At 35.3% G+C, this 19,289-nt stretch overlaps 1 protein-coding gene across 1 annotated transcript in view; it reads left to right on the plus strand.

The window, feature by feature from the left end:
• The window catches only part of LOC125164873 (transmembrane protease serine 11E-like), a 60,345-nt gene that overhangs the window by 11,933 nt on the left and 29,123 nt on the right, over positions 1–19,289 (plus strand). Inside the window, exons 3-4 of the mRNA XM_047857611.1 lie at positions 4,211–4,401; positions 17,985–18,079. Coding sequence (XP_047713567.1) covers positions 4,211–4,401; positions 17,985–18,079 — 286 coding nt within the window. The remainder of the gene's footprint in view (positions 1–4,210; positions 4,402–17,984; positions 18,080–19,289) is intronic.

The raw sequence follows: 19,289 nt of genomic DNA on the forward strand, positions 1-19,289 counted from the left end.
TCCTCATAAATATATTTCCTATACAAATCTGTCACCAACCTTAACTTTAAAGTTATGTTCTCAGTCTTCTTTGAATTTATTATTAAAAACAGCTATAAAAAATTCTCTTCGATTTTTTGGTAAAAATATTGCTGGTATTATTCAATGCATTGCTCAGTATAGCCCCTCTCTGGGAAATGTCTTCATCAACTTAGTGGCAGAAAAAAATCTCTCTGGATGTGCTTTTTTTCTTCCAAAGATGAGAATTGTAAAACTTTCTAAGTTTCCTTTGTTTTCCCTGTTGCCAGGACGTTCAGAGCCATTTTCATCTCTATCAGAGCAAGTATGTCAAACGATATATAGAACATACGTGCATTTGTACTTTTTTCTTGAATTTGATCCCTATTTTATCAATTTATTGTACGTTTGGGGGAATGTCTACTTGTAGAGATTCATATCCCAGAAAGGGTTTGCTTCATATCCCAGAAAGGGTTTGTTTAGAAGACTGAAAGCTGATCTCCTAACATGAAATCAATTAACCTTAAAAATGTTTTTCAAAGACTAATTGCAAAAAATTGTTTTAAAAGAAAATGGGTCCAAAAATCTTCATTCATTCACTAGTGTAACAACACTAACTAATCTGTATTGTATATTCTAACAAATTAAACAATGAAAAGATTGTTGTTGCTTGTTATTGTGTATTAATTATAAAAACTCATGTCTTATTTTTACTATAAGCATCATTAGGCATTGTAAAGCTTAGTAAAACCTCACATCAATACCCAGAAAAATTATTCCTAGCATCATGAAGATAGTTGTACCAGATGCAGAACATCTCATGGAGGAATTTATTTTTTCATTTTATAATACTTTTTATTTGAAAGAATTTGCCTTCTTTGTGTACACTGGAATGTTATATTCTCTATGTATTTTACAGGAATAAAAAACATGTCTCATTTTAAATATTATCCCAAAAATAATTTAAGGGAGAAAAAGTTTCTGTGAAACTAAACTTTAAAAAAATCCTCTGGGTAAGCACCTCTCAAACAAAAGACTGATAATAAAATAATCTAGATTAATAAGATTTCTTGCCTACCTAACTACATGATAGGTTTCTTGTCCTTCCCCTTCCTCAAACACCTCAAAAAACATGCAGAAACCAAGCTAGAGATAAGGATTCTTCCCTGATACAGGTAATGCAAAGGGAAGGACCAGAAATTTCTTTGGCAAACGATTCCATCTCTGGCCATTTGTGTGTGGCTGCTTTAATGCCAGGAACCCCACGAAGTGCAATACTGGGTTAAAAGCCAACCCTGGGCTAGCTGATGGAGTCTTCTCTGTTGAGAAAGTAGTGGATGAGACAGGCTGAGAAACAACCATCACATAGTGACACTCGATAGGAAAGTCTTAGACGCAAAAAAGGAAGGGTTTCACAGACAGGTACAGATAGGTTAATGAAAAACAAATCACATTTTGGTTAAGAAAATAAGACAGAAAAAAGGAGAGTCGGTGATCCAGCAGCATTTTTACATGATCTCCTTACTGAGATAGAGTCCAAAGGTTAATTATATTAATGTTTTTTGTTTTCTCAGCTTGAACAAATTAAGGTGCATGAGTAGCTTCAAAACAATACATGATAGGAGGAAATGGAAACACAACTGACAATAGCTGTGTGTATTCTGATAACTCGCTCATTCACGGGTTTAACATTAGTCAATCTGTAATGCTAACCCAATAAATTGACCAATAAAAGGATTGCTTTAGCATTACAGAGACATAACCTAGGTATAATTTTGAGGGCTTCCATAAATTAATTATATTATTATGCATAAACATCCATATATTATCAGGCATAAAAGAACTTGACTCAAGCTAGGGGATATTTAAACAGTGATAAAAATCATCCATGACTAGCCACGCTGGCACTATACTTCTTCAGCATACTCATGCTTATGGCTATTAGATGCCTCATTGCTATGACATTGCTAAGTATAGGAAGGACTATGGAAAAGTTTGTTGGCTGGTAAAAATACCTGTGGTTCAAGTTATTATTTTACTAGTTATGCAATGTAACGTATCTATTGTGGGTTTCCAAGAGACTCAAGTTGACAAATATATTTCATCTTGACTCTGCCTCCACCTGGCACAGAAGGACACAGGGAAGACAGACTGCTCTGATCTCAGTCATGAAAAGGAGGGTAACTCATTGAATACATCTTCTTTATGCCACAGTTTAGGGCAAAAGGATCACAAAATAAAATTTATGATTTTAGGAAAACAGCAATAGAGAAAATAAATATTTGAATAAAAGACAAACTTTTGCTCTAAAATCCTTTTTCCACCCTCTTAGATATCAATTAACTTAAAAATGATTGACTTTGCTTTTGTACCCTACCTCTAAGAATAACTGTTAAGGAAATGCCTAAATACATGAAAAGCTCTATTTGGTGGATAATTTAATCTAATGTTTTATTCTTCCCTCTTTCTCTGTCATTCTTCAAATGTCTACTGAAGTATAAGCAGTATCATGAAATTTGATGACACATACAAATACTCTCTGAGTAGACTGAATGAAGGTCATTAATACAGGAAGGGTATACTTAGAATTATCTTTTGGTTGATAACCACTCATCCTCTATTCACATATCCTTAATCTCTGGTTTTCTATAATTCTAGGATTTATCCATGAGTTTTTAAAAAATCATGAAGCCCTCTTATTTTTTGCATCTACATCTTTAGATGTACATAACCCTAAGTTTACACGACCATCAGACCTTATAAAGAATTTGAGTTGGAATCTGGATTTTAGTAAAGAAAAAAGTCATGAGATTCTGTTAAAATGAGTCTGACCTGGTCTTGGCCCAAAGTTATAATAGAGAGGAAACTTTTTTCTTTTGAAAGCAAGAGTATAGTCAATATTTTCACAAAATATGAAATAAAATAGAATATAGCATTATTAAGCCAGTATTAACATTTTATTAATGAAGATTTCACTTTTTAAAGGCTGTGTAATAGGACAACTTAATCTCATAACCTGGAAGTTTTTACTTCATTATTGTTGCCTCTTTATTTTTGGCTAAATTGTACTTTCAAGTGAGTAGACAAAAACCTGATACTATAACTTCAAGTAAATATACATGCTATTCTTCAGTGTTAAGTGATCTATTGGGCTGAATAAAAAGGGTAGATATGACGGTCTCTCTAGTCCCTAGAACAGTTTGCCCCAACATAGAGGTTTCTTGGGTTATTGCTAGAGAATGATTCCAGTTCTTGGTAGCCTTACTACGGATCCCAATTTCTGCATCTGTTTAGATAAGCCAGTGGCTAAATGGATGTTTGGTAATATTAAACAGTACCAATCTGCCTTCTGTATGGTGATTTTTAGGACTGGTCACACATACCCTCTTCCTCTTTCCTTTCTGTCCTCTTTCCATGCATATTTTTGAGATCCCATACATGTTAAGAACGGGGTTACTGTCTGTTAAGAATTCAGCCCAGTGGAGTTGAGATATAAGAAAACAAAAAATTCTAGCTCAATATAGTAAGTGCTATGATACCATGGAAGTTCAGATGAGATACACCTAATGTCATTTATGGGGATTAGGGAAGGCAATTTAAAGATTATACCTGACACAAATACACAGATATTTGTATATACATGTATGAAAACACATTTTTTAAATACATCACTTCCTTTGCAGAAGTAAGACAGTAATGACTGTGTTGGCTGATATGCCTTTCTCCAGTATAATGAAAGACATATACTATCTCAATTGGGGGTGAATATCTATAAACTACTTGGTTTTTCTAGAAGAATGATACCACTTAATTTTAAGGTATTAATACTTCTTAAATCTCTACTATATTTTCAACAGATGACTTACAGTCAATACCAAAGGAGAATTTTCATTATATGCATGGTAGAGTGGAAAGCATGTTAGACAAATTAAAAAATATAGCTGTTACTCCTGGGTTGGTGGGTCATAAACAATGTGATTTTGACCAAATCATTTAACTTAATTAAATGATTCTTCACTGAAAACATGAGGAGGCTGAGCAATATGATTTAAAATTTCTTCCTAGATTTAAACTTCTGAACTTTACAAAACTCCTGGTGCACGTTAACACTTTTAAGCTATTATGATCTTAAGGCAATAACTTTTAAGTTTCCACTCTTAGAAAGTGCTTATAAATTATTTATGTTCTCATGCTCCCTATAAAATTGACTTAGTCCTGCTCCCCATACAAACAGTCCCCACTACACTTGCCAAGACCCGTCAGACTGGTTCTATTTACATCATTAGTGACTTCTTTCTTCACCTCAATCCAGCCCATGAAATTGCTGATATAGTCTGGATGCACACACTTGATTGCAGACCTCGGTCTCCACAGGGCTCTTCCCTGCTGGTCAGCGATGTATCGGTGAGTTCCTTTTTTCTTTGTCTTAAATTAACTTGTAGTTCAAAATGGCACAAACCACACCACAGAATGTGTAGATCTCTAATTTATTATTTGTTTAAGAAAATATTTTTGATTTTAACATAAAATTATGTCAAGAAATACATTTCTCTTCTTTCTGCATTAGTGTTCCCTGGGATGTAAGGCTTCATCCCCAAATATTTTTGTATATATTTTCAGATGGATTCAATAAATGATAAATGTAGATGGGGTTTCACAGCTGTCTTTTAGTTAACTGGTTAGTTAGTTTCAAGAATAGAATGTGTTCTTAGCTTGGGCTTTGTGTTATTGAGAAAGTATTCTTATTTTCAAAGGTATACGTGAGAAAAAATAAATCTGAAATCATGCAGTTCAAAATTACATTCATTTCTAGAAGTAAATAATTTAAATTTCAAAATTATAGATGTTTTGAAAGGAAAAAAAAATAATTTAAGGAGACAGTCTGATCAAATTATTAGAGTTGGATTTAAAAAATAAATCCAGTGATATACCTGGCCACAATCACTTCTCTAACAGATAAATCATAATTATTTTGAAGTTGTTTTCATTCAAAGTTAGAAACTAAACAGTAACAAAGTTTCTATGTACTAGTTTGGACTCTGAAAAATAATTTTATCTTCAGATTAAGATTTTATATTCTCTAAGTGATATATTGGCATGTCATTTTTTTTTTTTTTTTTTTTTGATTCTACTTTGAGAAGGAAACAGTTCAGAAAAACTTCCAGTAGAATCTTAATAGGGGCAAACACTCAGTCTCTGTCATTGATAGAAAGCTCCACATACTTATGAAAAGTTTAATACTTTTCTATACACATTGATGAAGCAACTAAGAGCTACAGACATAAATTTAGTCAGACTTCAAGGCTCCCTACCTTTTGCAAGTACTTCCCTATAATCCATGATGATTCTTCTGTCCTACACTTTTTACTACATTAAGAATATTACTGTAAAAAAGAGTGCTTTTATTTAAACATATAATCTCTATCAAACTTAAGATACTAAATAGATTTCAGACTTTGTCTATGCTAGATATGAGTGAGTCTAGAAATTGTGTAGAGGAGCTATAACATGGGGGTATTGGAATGCATTTTTCTGAGTAGACTCTCTAATTTGAAGGAAAAGATGTACCTATTTTTTGGTCCTACTTCAGAGAGGAGGGAAGATATCTCTCAGGGAAAAACAAAATAAACAAACAAAAAACTCCTCCCTGATCTAAAACTGTAAAAAAAGGGGAGCATATCTATGTTTGTCAGCCTAAGAGATGTTAAGAGAATGGGCTAGAGTGGAAAGGGACTAAATTTACTATGCACATTTGCACCAACAGGAAGGCTTTGAAGAAAGAGGTGTAATTGAAATACGTTCTTTCTAAGGACATTGGTTCATAGCTGGGCAAACATATAAGAAACACTGGAGGGTTTTATCAAATGTCACATTCCTTCCTCATTAGCCAAATTTCTGAGAGCCCCCTCCCTCACTGCACCTGTTCTAAATGAGAACCCTATTTTAGAATTTAAAAGTAAAAAGAAATTTGGACCAGGTAAATATTATTTTTCAAACGCTACCATTTCCCCCAAATTCTTATTTTATACTATCCTTTGAGCACGAAGAGAATAACCCATGGATTTTATAAACACACACACACAGAGCAGAAGGTTAAAGAAAAATTTACTAGGAATAAGTTCATAGGGAAGAGATTGGGAAGAGAAGAATATATTTATTAAATATAGTTATTTTTGATGGGATGTATGCTAACTGTAGTTATCTGCAACCACTGATAAGAATGAAAGATAAACAGACTGAATTTATAGACAGTATCTACACAAATTTAGATGCACAAAGGCGAAATGAGTAATATTCAAATTAAAAAAATTGACTTTAGTTTTTACTCAGTAGGGTGAGAACTACCTCTCAGTTTGTGTGTGGCCCATGGACCCTTTCCATTAGATTCAATGGGGGCTTATTAAAAATAGAAAAGCCCAATTCTCATCCTAGAAATTCTCATCAATCTCTGACTGAGGCATGGGAATCACATTTTTTAAAAGTTACACCAGGTAACTCTTATTCACTCTAAAGTTTGAGAAGTACTGATTACAGTGTAAAGCTATAAAAAAGAAAGGAACTTGTAAGGTGGAATAGAATTAAAGCACAAATGAAATAGGTCAGCTTTTAAGAGAGCTGTAGCCCTTCGTTTTATTTAAATTGGTATAATTATATCATAATGGGAGGTAATCTCTCCCTAGTCACTTTTCCCTCCAAGGGAGAAGAGTACTCATTTATGCAATGTAGTGATGATTAAGGAAGAGAGGATAATTTCAGAAGGTATGGGAAACTGAAGGGTGGATACAGACATGATTTAGGTAGTTTGTGTCCAACAGGGAGGGTCTTAATATGGATCAAAAATATGTTTGTTTAGAGGGAAACCTTAACGTAAAACCAATCAAGCGTATCCCCCTCTCCCACCCTCTAACCCAAATCAATTCAGAGATAGTGATACTGAAAGGTCACCAAATTGAGGTTTAGGCCCAGAGTTGCTATGGGATCCTGAAGAAAGAAAACTATCTGTTGAGCACCTATTATGTATTGTACATTTTCTAAAATACTATCTTATTTAATTCTGGAAATACCTTGAGAAACACTTACTGAGTGGCACCTGGGTGGCTCAGTTTGTTGAGCGTCTGACTTTGGCTCAGATCATGATCTCCCAGTTCGTGGATTTGAACCCTGCGTGGGGCTATGTGCTGACAGCTCAGAGCCTGGAGCCTGCTTCGGATTCTGTGTCTCCTTCTCTGTCTCTATCCCTCCCCACTTGCACTCTGTCTCTGTCTCTGTTTCTCTCTCTCTGTCTCTCTCTGTCTCTCTCTCTCTCTCTGTCTCTCTCTCGAAAGAAAAACAAACAACAACAAAAAAAAACCACACAACTTCCCCTATCCCCAACTTATTGTGATTGCTCCTTTAAGAGTTGAAATAAGTGTGGCTCAGATTGTCCAGGGTTGGTCAATATTGAATCAGGTAAGAATCTGATCTTGGCCTTCTTGGCTCTAAAGTCTATGCTGTTACTGCCATAACACATTGTCTATCATGTGCGGGGAGCTAAAAGAAGAGTCTTTGGAAAGTTTGCATTCTAATAGAGAAAGGGAAAACATGCACACAAACACACATATACAGATTGGAGAAAATGTGCATGTATGTGTAGGCATATATGGCTATACAATGTCCTAGGCAAAGAAACAGATCGTATACAGATTGATATGAAATAATGTGCACAAATGCTGAAGGAGGAAAGGTGGTGGCATGTATTTTACTTTCATTGGTACATTTTTAGAAACATTTTAAAGAATGCATGGACTGCCCTTATTTAATTTTCTTAAAACTATCTTTGTACTAAAACAAGACGAAAATGTGACCTAACTTTTCCACAGTTTCAAAGGTGAGCAGTGACTGAGAGTATAATACCTCAATTACATCATCACTGTTTTCTAAAAAGGATTACAACATTTGCTATTGCATGAAAATCAAGTTCAATTCGAGCGGCATATCATGGAAAGAAGTCACCTGTCTGTTGTAACTGTAACTGTCTCAATGGACCTTTGTTATTTTTTTCATTGTTGTCGGCTTTCCTCCAAAAATATGCCATTGTTTCAATACAAAGAGGGAATAAATAGAAACATTCAAGAAAAAAAGCAACATCGTGTGCTTCAGTATCAGCATTGAGCTTTATAAGTATGCCTGATGGCTTTAGTAATCGAGAATGGGGTGAGTTGGGTAGCTGTGGAGCAGGTCTTCTAAGACAGAAGGTGGTGAAATGGGTGCTCTGGCTGCTTTCCATGGCTTTGTCAGCATTAGGATTTAGAGGAACTGCATGAAGAACTTCATAAAGCACACTCCTTTGGGCATATTCTCATCAAAGACGGTGGGTGAGAATTAGGAAGAATGCCCTCACAACTGCAAGCATAATTTAATACATTTGAAATGAGTGGATTAGAGAATAGGAAAGTATTAAGAGGTTGAGAAAAAAAAATGGGTTGCAGAGATATCAAGTTATGCCAGAATCTGCAAGCCTGAACTTCTCCCACTTACTTACATGGCCTGTGTGGTTGGGCAATTTGTGAGACTTTTAGAATAGTAGCTCTGAAATAATAGAACTAAACTAGGGAAATCAGAAGTACCATACATCATCACTAAATTCTTTCTTGCAATCTTTTGTCTGAAGATGTCAGGTGATGCCTCTTTTTTGAAGCTGCAAAAGGAGATACAGAAGAACTTAGCACTTTGTTTCAAGTCAACTTGTGAGTCAGCGAAGAACAAAATAATAATTGCTATCATTTGTTTTACGTGTCCTATGTGCCAACTACCGTTTTAAAATATCATGAGTATTTAATCTTTATAACAACCTATGATTATATTATTATACCCATTTTATAGGTGAAGAAATTGAGGCTCAGTTGGTAACATTATTTGCTCAGAGGTAACACATGGCAGAACTGGGAGTTAACCTAGGTCTATCTCACTCTAAACCTATGCTATTAACCACAATGTTGTACCATCCTCCCGTCTCCTGTATTTACCACAATGGTTCTACAGCGAGGATGATTTAACTGTCCCATTGTGTCAAAAGCTATAAAAGCTATAATTATAAGCAACAGTGTTACTAATCAATGGGTAGTCTTCTCAGTTTTCCTCCTGGTAGACAGGCAGCATTGCTATCTGTGTTCTATAAAGTAGGGGATTCAATGTTCAAAGATTAGGTAATTTGCATGTGGTTACAGGAATGGGTGAGTCAGTCAATAGTAGACAGAGGATCTGTTTTTCCTGTTCACCTGTAAACTGAATCCAATATTGTCAAGTAGAAGAGTTAAATTAACACAGGTGTCTACATTATCTAGGAAATACTACTGTTATTATTATTATTTCCATTTGAATATGTACAGAAATATATGACCTTTTAAAAATTAGTTGTTCACTTTAAAAGCTTGTCAGGTTGCATTTAGCAAAATTCAGAGAGGGTACATATAGCAGGAAAAAATACATATAGATGATTCCACCATATATTTTCTTATTTGGTACTTATCAACTACCCTGTAAGGTAGATAATTTTAATAGTACCATGAATTTACAGGTAGGGAAACCAAAGATTAGGAAGACCAAGACTTCCAAATCTCTGAGTAAGTGATTGGTAGAGCTGGAGTTTAATTCATCAGTTGAATTTCTTTTTACACATGAGGCCTAAGCAAACTCCTGATACGTGGAGCAGAGTTGCTGTGGGTGAAGTGGCACTAAGGCTTGGGAGCCTTACTTGCTTTGTCTTCTTATCCCCTTAGGCATGCACGAGGCAACTTGAGGGATTTTTCAGCCCACTTCGAAAACAAATTAATTTCTCATTATTATGGTGGAAATAATGATAAGAGCCAACAGTTGTTGAACCTTTATTATGTGCCTGGTCTGATGTCAATTGCTCTATAGGTGTTATTTTGTTTAACCCTCAGAAGAACCCTATACTTACATCCTATCATTAGCCCCATTTATAGGTGGGGACATGTAGACTTAGAGAGAGTGAGTAATTTCAGAGCCGCTTAGCTAGTGAGAGGCAGAGCCAGGACTAAATCCAAACTCATGGATGCCAATGAGTTTGATGCCAAAGCCCAGACAGGGAAATGGAAGTCCTTTGTTTAAAGTCATAGAGCATAATCAAGAGTATCTTAAAATCAGTTGCTAGAGAATATTAACTAAAAGTATTTTATCATCTTTTCCATATACAGAAACTATAAAAAAGTTAGTAATATATTTCTTGATGTTCTCTTTTCACAAAGATAATTACATAAAAGTGGCAATTTACCTTGATTGCAATTAATCTGTTTTGCATATTTTAATAGCATTGGATTTCTCTATGTAGGAGTGACAAGAAATTTAGGGTAACAGAGGTTTATATAAAAGGGAATTAATATAAACAAGTCTGGAGGCAAACAGGTAAACCTGTGAGGAGATTAACAAAGTAATCAGGAATTTAGGCTCCTGCTGTTGTGCCGTCCCACTAGCAATGAATATACACCCTTAAATCACGGTCCAATATGATTGCCTGAGCTCCAACTAGCACATATGCATTCTAGCTATGAAATGCACATCAGGATTCCACCCACTGGAATAGAGACTCATTAGTCAGAACTTATTCACACGGTGACTCCTATGGACAAGGGACACTATTCTATTTTCCAGATGGCCACGTGCTTAACCAAATATCAAAAATTCTATTAATAAGAAGAAAATATTTGGGATATACATTTACAAGTATCTACTACAGACATGTTAAGTTTGAACGATGGTAAGTGTATCCTATTGTGATGAACAGCAGGCAGTAGACATATGGGTCTGAAGTTAGCAAAGTGATCTGAGCTGCAGTTATGGATTTGGTAGCCATCAGCATATAGATACAAATTAAAGCCGTGGGTGTTGGTAACTGAAAATATTTTATTCTTTTGGATAAAAAACACTGCCTTTATAATTTTATGGTATTGATTTGCACAGCAAGTCCTACCTTATTCTAACATGAATCTGAGCATATTTCTTTATTATCATTAAAATGCCAATATATTAGGGTATTATTAATGTAATTATATAATGATCAATTTTATAAATTCTGTGTTCCATTCAAAAGTTAAGACCCAATACTTTCGTATATTACAGGTCAACAACTGGGGCAGGAGATTCATTAATCAAGAAATCTCACATCTGGAAGAATAATATAAATATTAACAGAATCAGTAATTTTCCAATTGTCCTTCATTGACAAATTAATTCAGATATTATAAACAGGAGTTTCTAGACTACTGGAGGGATTCTTCGATTGTGGCTAACAGTGTTTGCCAGGAAAACAGCAACCTGGAAGACACCATAGAGTCTTAGCATGTGTTTCAATGGATACGTTCCAATTTTAAGGGCCATTACTGTTTTATGCAAAATGAAATCTAGGGATTTTTAAACTGGCTTAGGAGGCAAGCAGTAAAGACATTTTATGACTTCCTCTTACAAAACTTGGATCACTTGCAGTCCCTTACTTGTAATCCCTTACTTTGTTCCAGTTATCTGGCATGTGGCAACCAGAGAAAATTATGTTAAAGCTACTTGTTTGATAAATGCTGAATTTTTATTACAAAAATATTAAGCATTTTTAAGTCATGTGAGACATGGAACACTAACTTTGCTGGAAATTAAAGAGCATTTAGATCAGTTAAAGTCCCCATTGTTTTTTTAACAAATTAAGAAAATGAGAGCACGTGCAACAATGGTGCAAATTGGAGATTAAGGGATGCTGGAATTTGTGTGATGTTGCATATGCTCTCAGGTTTTTCAGCTGAGAAACTTCAGGCTCAGATGAAAGGACTTCATCCTTAAAATTTTTTTAACGTATTTTTTTGAGAGACGGAACACTAGCGGGGGAGGGGCAGAGAGAGCGGGAGACACAGAATCTGAAGCAGGCTCTAGGTTCTGAGTTGTCAGCACAGAGCCCCATACGGGGCTTGAACTCACGAATCACAAGATCACCACCTGAGCTAAAGTCGGAGGCTATCCTGACTGAGCATCCAAGCGCCCCAGAAAGGACTTAATCCTTAAGCAAGAACCCTCAGGACTAAGATGCAGGTCACTGGTTTTATAGTTCAGAGCTATTTCTACTATATCATGCCAACTCTCATAGGAGGCATCTAAGCAAAGTTATGAGAAAGATTTGGAAGGAAGATATCTAACGTTACAAAAAGTTTCTGAAAGTCCATATGTTAGCCTCAGAGCAGCCCCAAACTGAGGTTTCTCAACTATTTTTCTTCTAATAACACCTGCCGCCACATACTCACACACTTCCTGTGAATTCCTATTTTCTTTTACACTTTTAAGTGTGTACAATTCCCACGACTAGTTGCAGTGGCATATCTTGTCGACATTTCTGTGGGAAACTGGCTTTTCAAGTTCCTTACTCAGATCGTGCCAATTTAACATCTTGAAGTGGAAAGAGTTTGAGGAAAAGAAAGCAAATATATCTAAGGAATTAAAGATTAAGATAGCTCAATTTATAAGTCTATAAACCCATACCTAATTTCTTAATAATATCTTTAAGTTCTGTTTCACCACATCTACCTATGATTATATATTTCTAGAGGTCAAGCTAAGTGTCAACCTGAATTTCAGTTTGTAGTTTCCTGTGCTGCACCATATCTGTCTGGGAACTTAATAAATACCTTGATGATCACACAATGGAGATCAGAGACATTCCTTCCTGTTGAGTTGCCACTAATACTTGCCACTAATATAATATGTGTATTTAACAAAGTCTAATGATCACATGTGTGATTTTCACAACTTCCATTTAAATTAGGTGCCAGAAAAGATATTATTACTTGAGTTTATGGTTGGTTAAATATAGGAATGGTTAAGCTATGGGTTTTGGCTAAGTTAACAGTTAATGAGTGGTAGGGTTTTCTGTCAACAATGTTTATTCACAATATCTATTTAAAACTTCCTACTGTACTAAGTACTGTATTTATTACTGTACTAAGTAATACTATGTTTTTGTGCCTACAATTTCAATAATCTTTAGATATTTTACAATGTGAAATCCCATTATGGAGTCATTTCAGTAATAATCAAGGAAGTGTTGTCAGATATGTTAAAAATTGTTGTAGAGCTTGGTATGAATGATTTTATACTGCTCCCCTCCCTACCCCATCATATTGCTTTTACTAGGTAGTAATTGGTGTCACCTGCCAATTTTGAAGGAAACGCTAAGAGTGTTACAAAACTAATTTTTGTTTCAATGCTAGGAATATTGTGGAGAATAGAACTTATTACATTATATACGTTGTTTTTTTGTTTGTTTGTTTGTTTGTTTTTTTGGTGAGAAAAATGTGGCGTTGCTACTGAATAATTGATCAGTATTTATTTTATGGTTGCCATGAAGAATGTACCTGAACATGGTTGCCTTGTTTGCTCTGTTTGTTTATTTTTGTTTTTGAGTTGGTTGCTGGTAAGCTACAAATTTTGTGGCCGGACTTAAGGAAATGTCTAAATGGGAATTTACATAGTTTTAGTATTACTCCCATTTTATGTTTTCACTCATGTTTTGTTTTCTCCTTGCAGAGAATTTAAATTCTCTCTAAATTTAAAACTTTTAAAAAATGTTTATATTTGAGAGAGTGGAGGAGAAAGGGCAGAGAGAGAGGGGGACAGAAGATCTAAAGCAGGCTCTACGCTGACATTAGAGAGCCTTACGTGGGGCTCAACCTCACAAACTGTGAGATCATGACCTGAGCCAAAGTCAGACACTTAACTGACTGAGCCACCCAGGTGCCCTTCGCATCTCTAAATTTAATTTAATACCATATATACTATATTATATCTATATATCTATATCTATATCTATATCTATATCTATATCTATATCTATATCTATACCTAATGTCCTTTTAAGTTACCTTAAGCCAATCTAGAACAAGATGGAATATAAATAAAAACATTTATAATAAAAACAATGAGCTTCTCACCATTTATCTTAGCTGTAAGGAGAAAATGGAAAAGGTTTTCTGGTAATTAGACTACCACCTTGTTGTAATTTAACTTCTCTATGTGAATTTTTCATAGTTATCATTCTTGAGAATGCACACATAATTCAGCCCAAAGGCCTGACTGATGTTATTAGACACTTTATAAATTTGTGTAACAGTTGACAGGACAGAAATATGTTATTTGCAATTTTATAAGAAGTAATTTGTATTTCTTTAAAAAAACAGCAATGAAAATATATGATCCATGCACACATATACAAATGTTAATTCCACCCTGTATATTTTTATAGTCTTATTCTACAAAGTATAAGAAAGATTAAAGATCTCTCCAATGCCTACTGGTATGAGTTTTCCACAGAGGAGAAAGCACCTGAGGTATTTGTGTAGATAGAAAGCAGGCACAACTCAATAAGCTAAAGAAATAAACAAGTGCCAAAAATGTAATAAAAATTGAATAAATAGTTATTACTTGATATTTGAAATCCTAAGTGCTGACTTAGGGGATTAGCAATGTCATAAGGTACCAGGTTGTTACTTTATTGTGGTATCTTTCTTCATGCTTTTCTTTTGACATTGTAATATACAGACCTTTAATAGCCCCAGATAACGTTTCCTGAAATTAATGTCCCTTATTTGCATTTATCACTTTCTGTACTATGATCACACTTTACAGTGGAAAGATCAAATCACAGTTGGAAAATCATGTTTTCAGCTGAGATAGAAATATTAACCACAAAGCTTGATCATTACATGAAGTGTTTTATGGAAATCAGGTTTTACTTAATAGTAATTATTCTTCACAACTTCTGACCTGTCTTTCCTTGTGTGTAATATGCCAAGTTCTTTTCCAAGGCTAAGGCAGACTAGAAGTGCTTTGAGAGAAATTAAAACCTACACTATGGTGTTGACAAACATTCAGTTTAATTTGGTTTAGTCAATTTTAATTCATTTCCCTCTGTGAATATAAGTCAGAGAATATAGATATAAGTAAGGCTCAGTCCCTATCCTCAAGGAGTTCAGAATACATACTTCAACGTGATGCTCTGATGCTTGGGAGGGGGCAGGGGGATAGACCTAACTAAGGGGACTTTTTGAACTGGCTCTTAAATACACATGAGCTTTTATGATGCAAGCAGAGCTTAAACTCTGTTACTGCACCTAGGAGGCAGCAGAAACAAAGGCGAAGAGCCTGAAAGCTCATGGGGAAAAGGGGGAATGTCAGTTTGGGTTTCTAGTAGTCTCAACTGGCTATATCACTTCTAGAAAGATAGCTTACTGAAATGGAGAGTGATCTAGAGATTGGGAGGACAGAAAAGAAAACTTGTTAAGCTACAGGAAAAATTTTAATGAGAATTCCAGAATAAGGTCAGTGACAATGGGATTGCAGACAGACTACATTAAATTTGCCATGCAGATGAGACTGGAAAATGAAAAGATTATTATAGCTTCCCAACACAATTTGCATTGACTTGTAGGTTATTGCTTAAGTCAACCATCAGTAAACTATGGCCCAAGAGCCAAATCTGTTCCACCACCTGTTTTTGTACAGTGCTTGAGCTAAGAATGATTTTTATACTTTCGTGGTTGAAAACAAATCAAAAGCCATGACAAATGAAAATTATATGAAATTCAAATTTCAGTGTATAGAAATAAAGTTTTATCAGAACACAGCTATGCTCATTTGTTTATGTATATTGTCTATGGCTGTTTTGGGCCTACAAGGGCAGAGCTGAGTAGTTGCAACAGAAAACGTGTGGCCCAGGAAGCCTAAAATAGTTTCTATCTGAACTTTGACAGAAGAGTTTGCTGACCTGTAGTTGAAGTAGTTGATAATAATGCTTTGGAACCATCAGCTTTACAGATACTGTGCACATGTTCATTCAAAACATCTCAGCTGGACTGGTCTGGTGAAACACGCAGACTAGGAATATCAGTGCTGGTTACCGTTACAGAGAATAAGCAAAGAGTTTGAGATCCACTGTTCATCAGTCTATGATGGTGGTGTGATGTGCGGGCTTGTGCTGATAAACTTTCCTTTGAAGCACTGTGAGCCCTGACTTACTCTCCAGTGCTTGCCATGAGGTTTATTTGTCTTAGTGTCTTTTTTTTTTTTTTTTGCCCTTGCCTTTTTGTTGTTATCTCTGCTTTTCTTTTTTAGTACAATTCTAATTTGACATATTAGGAAGTGATAATGATAATACAACTCTGGACATATTACTTATCTTTTGGCCATTTTAGGCTTCTAAAAATGTACCCATATTTTATTTGCTGTATTCACTTGCTATATTCATTGTCTAATCACACATGTCCTCAAACCGAAAAGAAAAATCACAGAAAAAAGGAAATTTGATGCCACTGAAACTATTAGAATTTATCTAGTCTGTCTGAAGATGTGATTTTACATGAAAAGGTTCAGAAAAGTTTCAACAGGCCACAATAATCGTTGGACAGGATTTCTGAACAAGAGGGGTTAATTACATTAAGTGTCTATTGATAGGCACTTTATTCCTCCATTTTACCTATTTTTTTTGGAGCATACTTCAACCACATGTAATTAGGAATAATTCAGTATTGGATCTCTTGCTGAGAGAGCAACAAAAAAAGTAATTAAGAAACAGGGTGAATCAGTTTGAAAAACAATGCCATATAGACTGGGAAGAGAAGAGATAATGTTTCAAATGACTAACATCTCAGCAATGTGGTCATTACCATTATTATTAATAATGAAAATAACGATACTAATAACAGTCCTTGCTGACTGTTTTCTACTTGTGAACCCAGAGTAATAAAAAAAAATTATCATTTTAATCTCTATATAGCTCATCATGTTAGGTGGGGTCTGAAATTATTATCTCTGGTTTTGACCTGAAGAAAATAAGAGAGAGAATAAGAGAATCTATTGGTACAAGATTATACAATAAGTAAGTTGGTGGCAGGACTCAGAATCAGACTCTCAATTGTTTATTCAAAGTGTTTTTGGTAGATTCCCTTTTCTCTTTGTCACATGCTGTCCCTGTTGTCCCTTCAAATTACCAAAGACAGAGCATCACCAAAATTGTTGTGAATCGTGGGGGTTAGGACAGTACCTTGGGCACAATAGTGATGGGAAATCCATAAAAAGACAGGTATAATCTTCCTTGTTAATTTTTTTTTTTACCTTTTAAAAAATCTCTCTCTCTCTTTTGTTTAGTTCAAAAGCTATTATGTTTGTGGTTTTAAAAAAATGAATGCATCATAACACAAAAAGTAAATAAAATGAGTCTCTCATATTTCTGCTATTCCACTTCTTGCTATCAGTAATTTTGTGTCTCTTTCTCTACATTTTGCTATGCACACACGTAGTTTCATTATTTAAAAACAACTGGAACATAGAATGCATATATTTCTGCAACACTTTTTCATTAAATATATATCATTGACTATTTGAATGTTAATACTTCTAGATTTACCCCATCAATTTAACAGCTGCATTGTTTTACTTTGCTGTCTTGATTAAAAGTTATCATAGAGCAATTAGAATTTCTGCCATATTTCACAACTCTACATAGTGATAATATATTTTTGATAATTACAGCACATTTCCAGCAGTTACAAATTCATATTCTTCATCTGGCATGTTTTGACATTAGTTGAGAAGCCCTTCCCTCCCCACATTCCCCCCAAAGTTTTGCTTACGTCTGCTATATCCATCTCCTTTCTTCTGCAACAGGTGAATAGCAAGCATTCAGAGATGAAGGAGCAGGGATCAGTTTTTAGGTTTCTTAGGCACATTTGCACATAAAAAATAATAACCTCCTCGTGGAGCAGTCTTTTTATATTGCAGTAATTGCCATTCTAGGATCAGGTGTTTGGAATATCACTCAAGGGAGGACTGAAGATTGAAGAGACAGGGGAGAGGAAGGTGAAGTTTCCTTGGCTATAACCCCATAGGAAAATCACAGGAACAAGGGAGGAGACCAAACAGAGTCTCTGGAGTCTTTCCCTATATCTCTGTGTTTTCAGGAGGGGCAGAATCATATCTCAATGATGATAGTATTGACTTCTGTGACAGTGTTCCCACAGAATAAAGCATCGAGACAGAGCCAGGGTATGATGAGGTATGATAGGGACCAAAATGATATCACTTCCTCGTCCTCCATAACTGGAAACAGAGTCCCCTTGATTCCTGTAGGCAAAAATTATTTATTGCAAAATGCTTTCCAGTTTGCAAGAAGTTTTCACATTCATGACCTCATGCAGGATTCCGCAATCAATCATGTGCTTTAGACAGAATGGCTATCCTGTCCCTTATCAATGAATGGGCAACTTAGTTCAGAGTTTAAATGATTTTTCCAAGTTTCATAGCTACTAAGGAAAGAGGTGGACTCAGAGTCCTCCTTATTTTGGTTGAACTTCCTGTGTTCCTCCAGGATAGCACCACACTTTCTCACCAGTCCTCATGTACCAGGCAGTGCTCTGGAGACAAGCATACATGCCAATGATTCTACCAGTATCTCAAGACATTTAAAATAACAGAATCCTTATTTAAAATAACAGCAACTCTGACTATTATTTTATTTTCTCCAACTTTTGAGTTTGCTTAGCAGCTATTATAGCACAAGGGAACAGCAACTGTGATAATTAAACAAAAACCTGGTTGACAAACATTTTTCAGTAACATGCTTTTGAAGAAAGAACAAATGGGAGAGGTTGAGGGATCTTACACAGAAGGGATTTCCTGCAGTGTTACTGAAATTTGGAGTCAAACAGGTTCTTTGGAAGAGAGTTCTGGGTATCTTTTATGTGTATCCTCATAGTTTGTTTGGAGACAAATTAGAAAAATGGAAGGAGAATAGAATTAGAAATTCTATCTGGAATAGTATAGATCAAGCTGTAATGCGTTTCATGGACCATTTAAGATTCTAGAGTGGTAGAAATAGGCTTTAAACATTTTTATAACCTCTACAGTGCCTAACTCAGTATTTTGAACCTAGCCAGCTCTGTAAATCATAACTAACACTTACACAGCACTTTCTACATGCCAGGCACTGTGGTAGGCACTTTACATATAGTAATTCATATAATCCTTACAAAAATCCAATGAGGGGCGTCTGGGTGGCTCAGTCGGTTAAGCGTCCGACTTCAGCTCAGGTCACGATCTCGCGGTCCATGAGTTCGAGCCCCGCGTCGGGCTCTGGGCTGATGGCTCAGAGCCTGGAGCCTGCTTCCGATTCTGTGTCTTCCTCTCTCTCTGTCCCTCCCCCACTCATGCTCTGTCTCTCTCTGTCTCAAAAATAAATAAAAGTTAAAAAAAATTTTTAAAAATCC

Source organism: Prionailurus viverrinus, chromosome B1, assembly GCF_022837055.1.
Source record: "Prionailurus viverrinus isolate Anna chromosome B1, UM_Priviv_1.0, whole genome shotgun sequence".
NCBI lineage: Eukaryota > Metazoa > Chordata > Mammalia > Carnivora > Felidae > Prionailurus > Prionailurus viverrinus.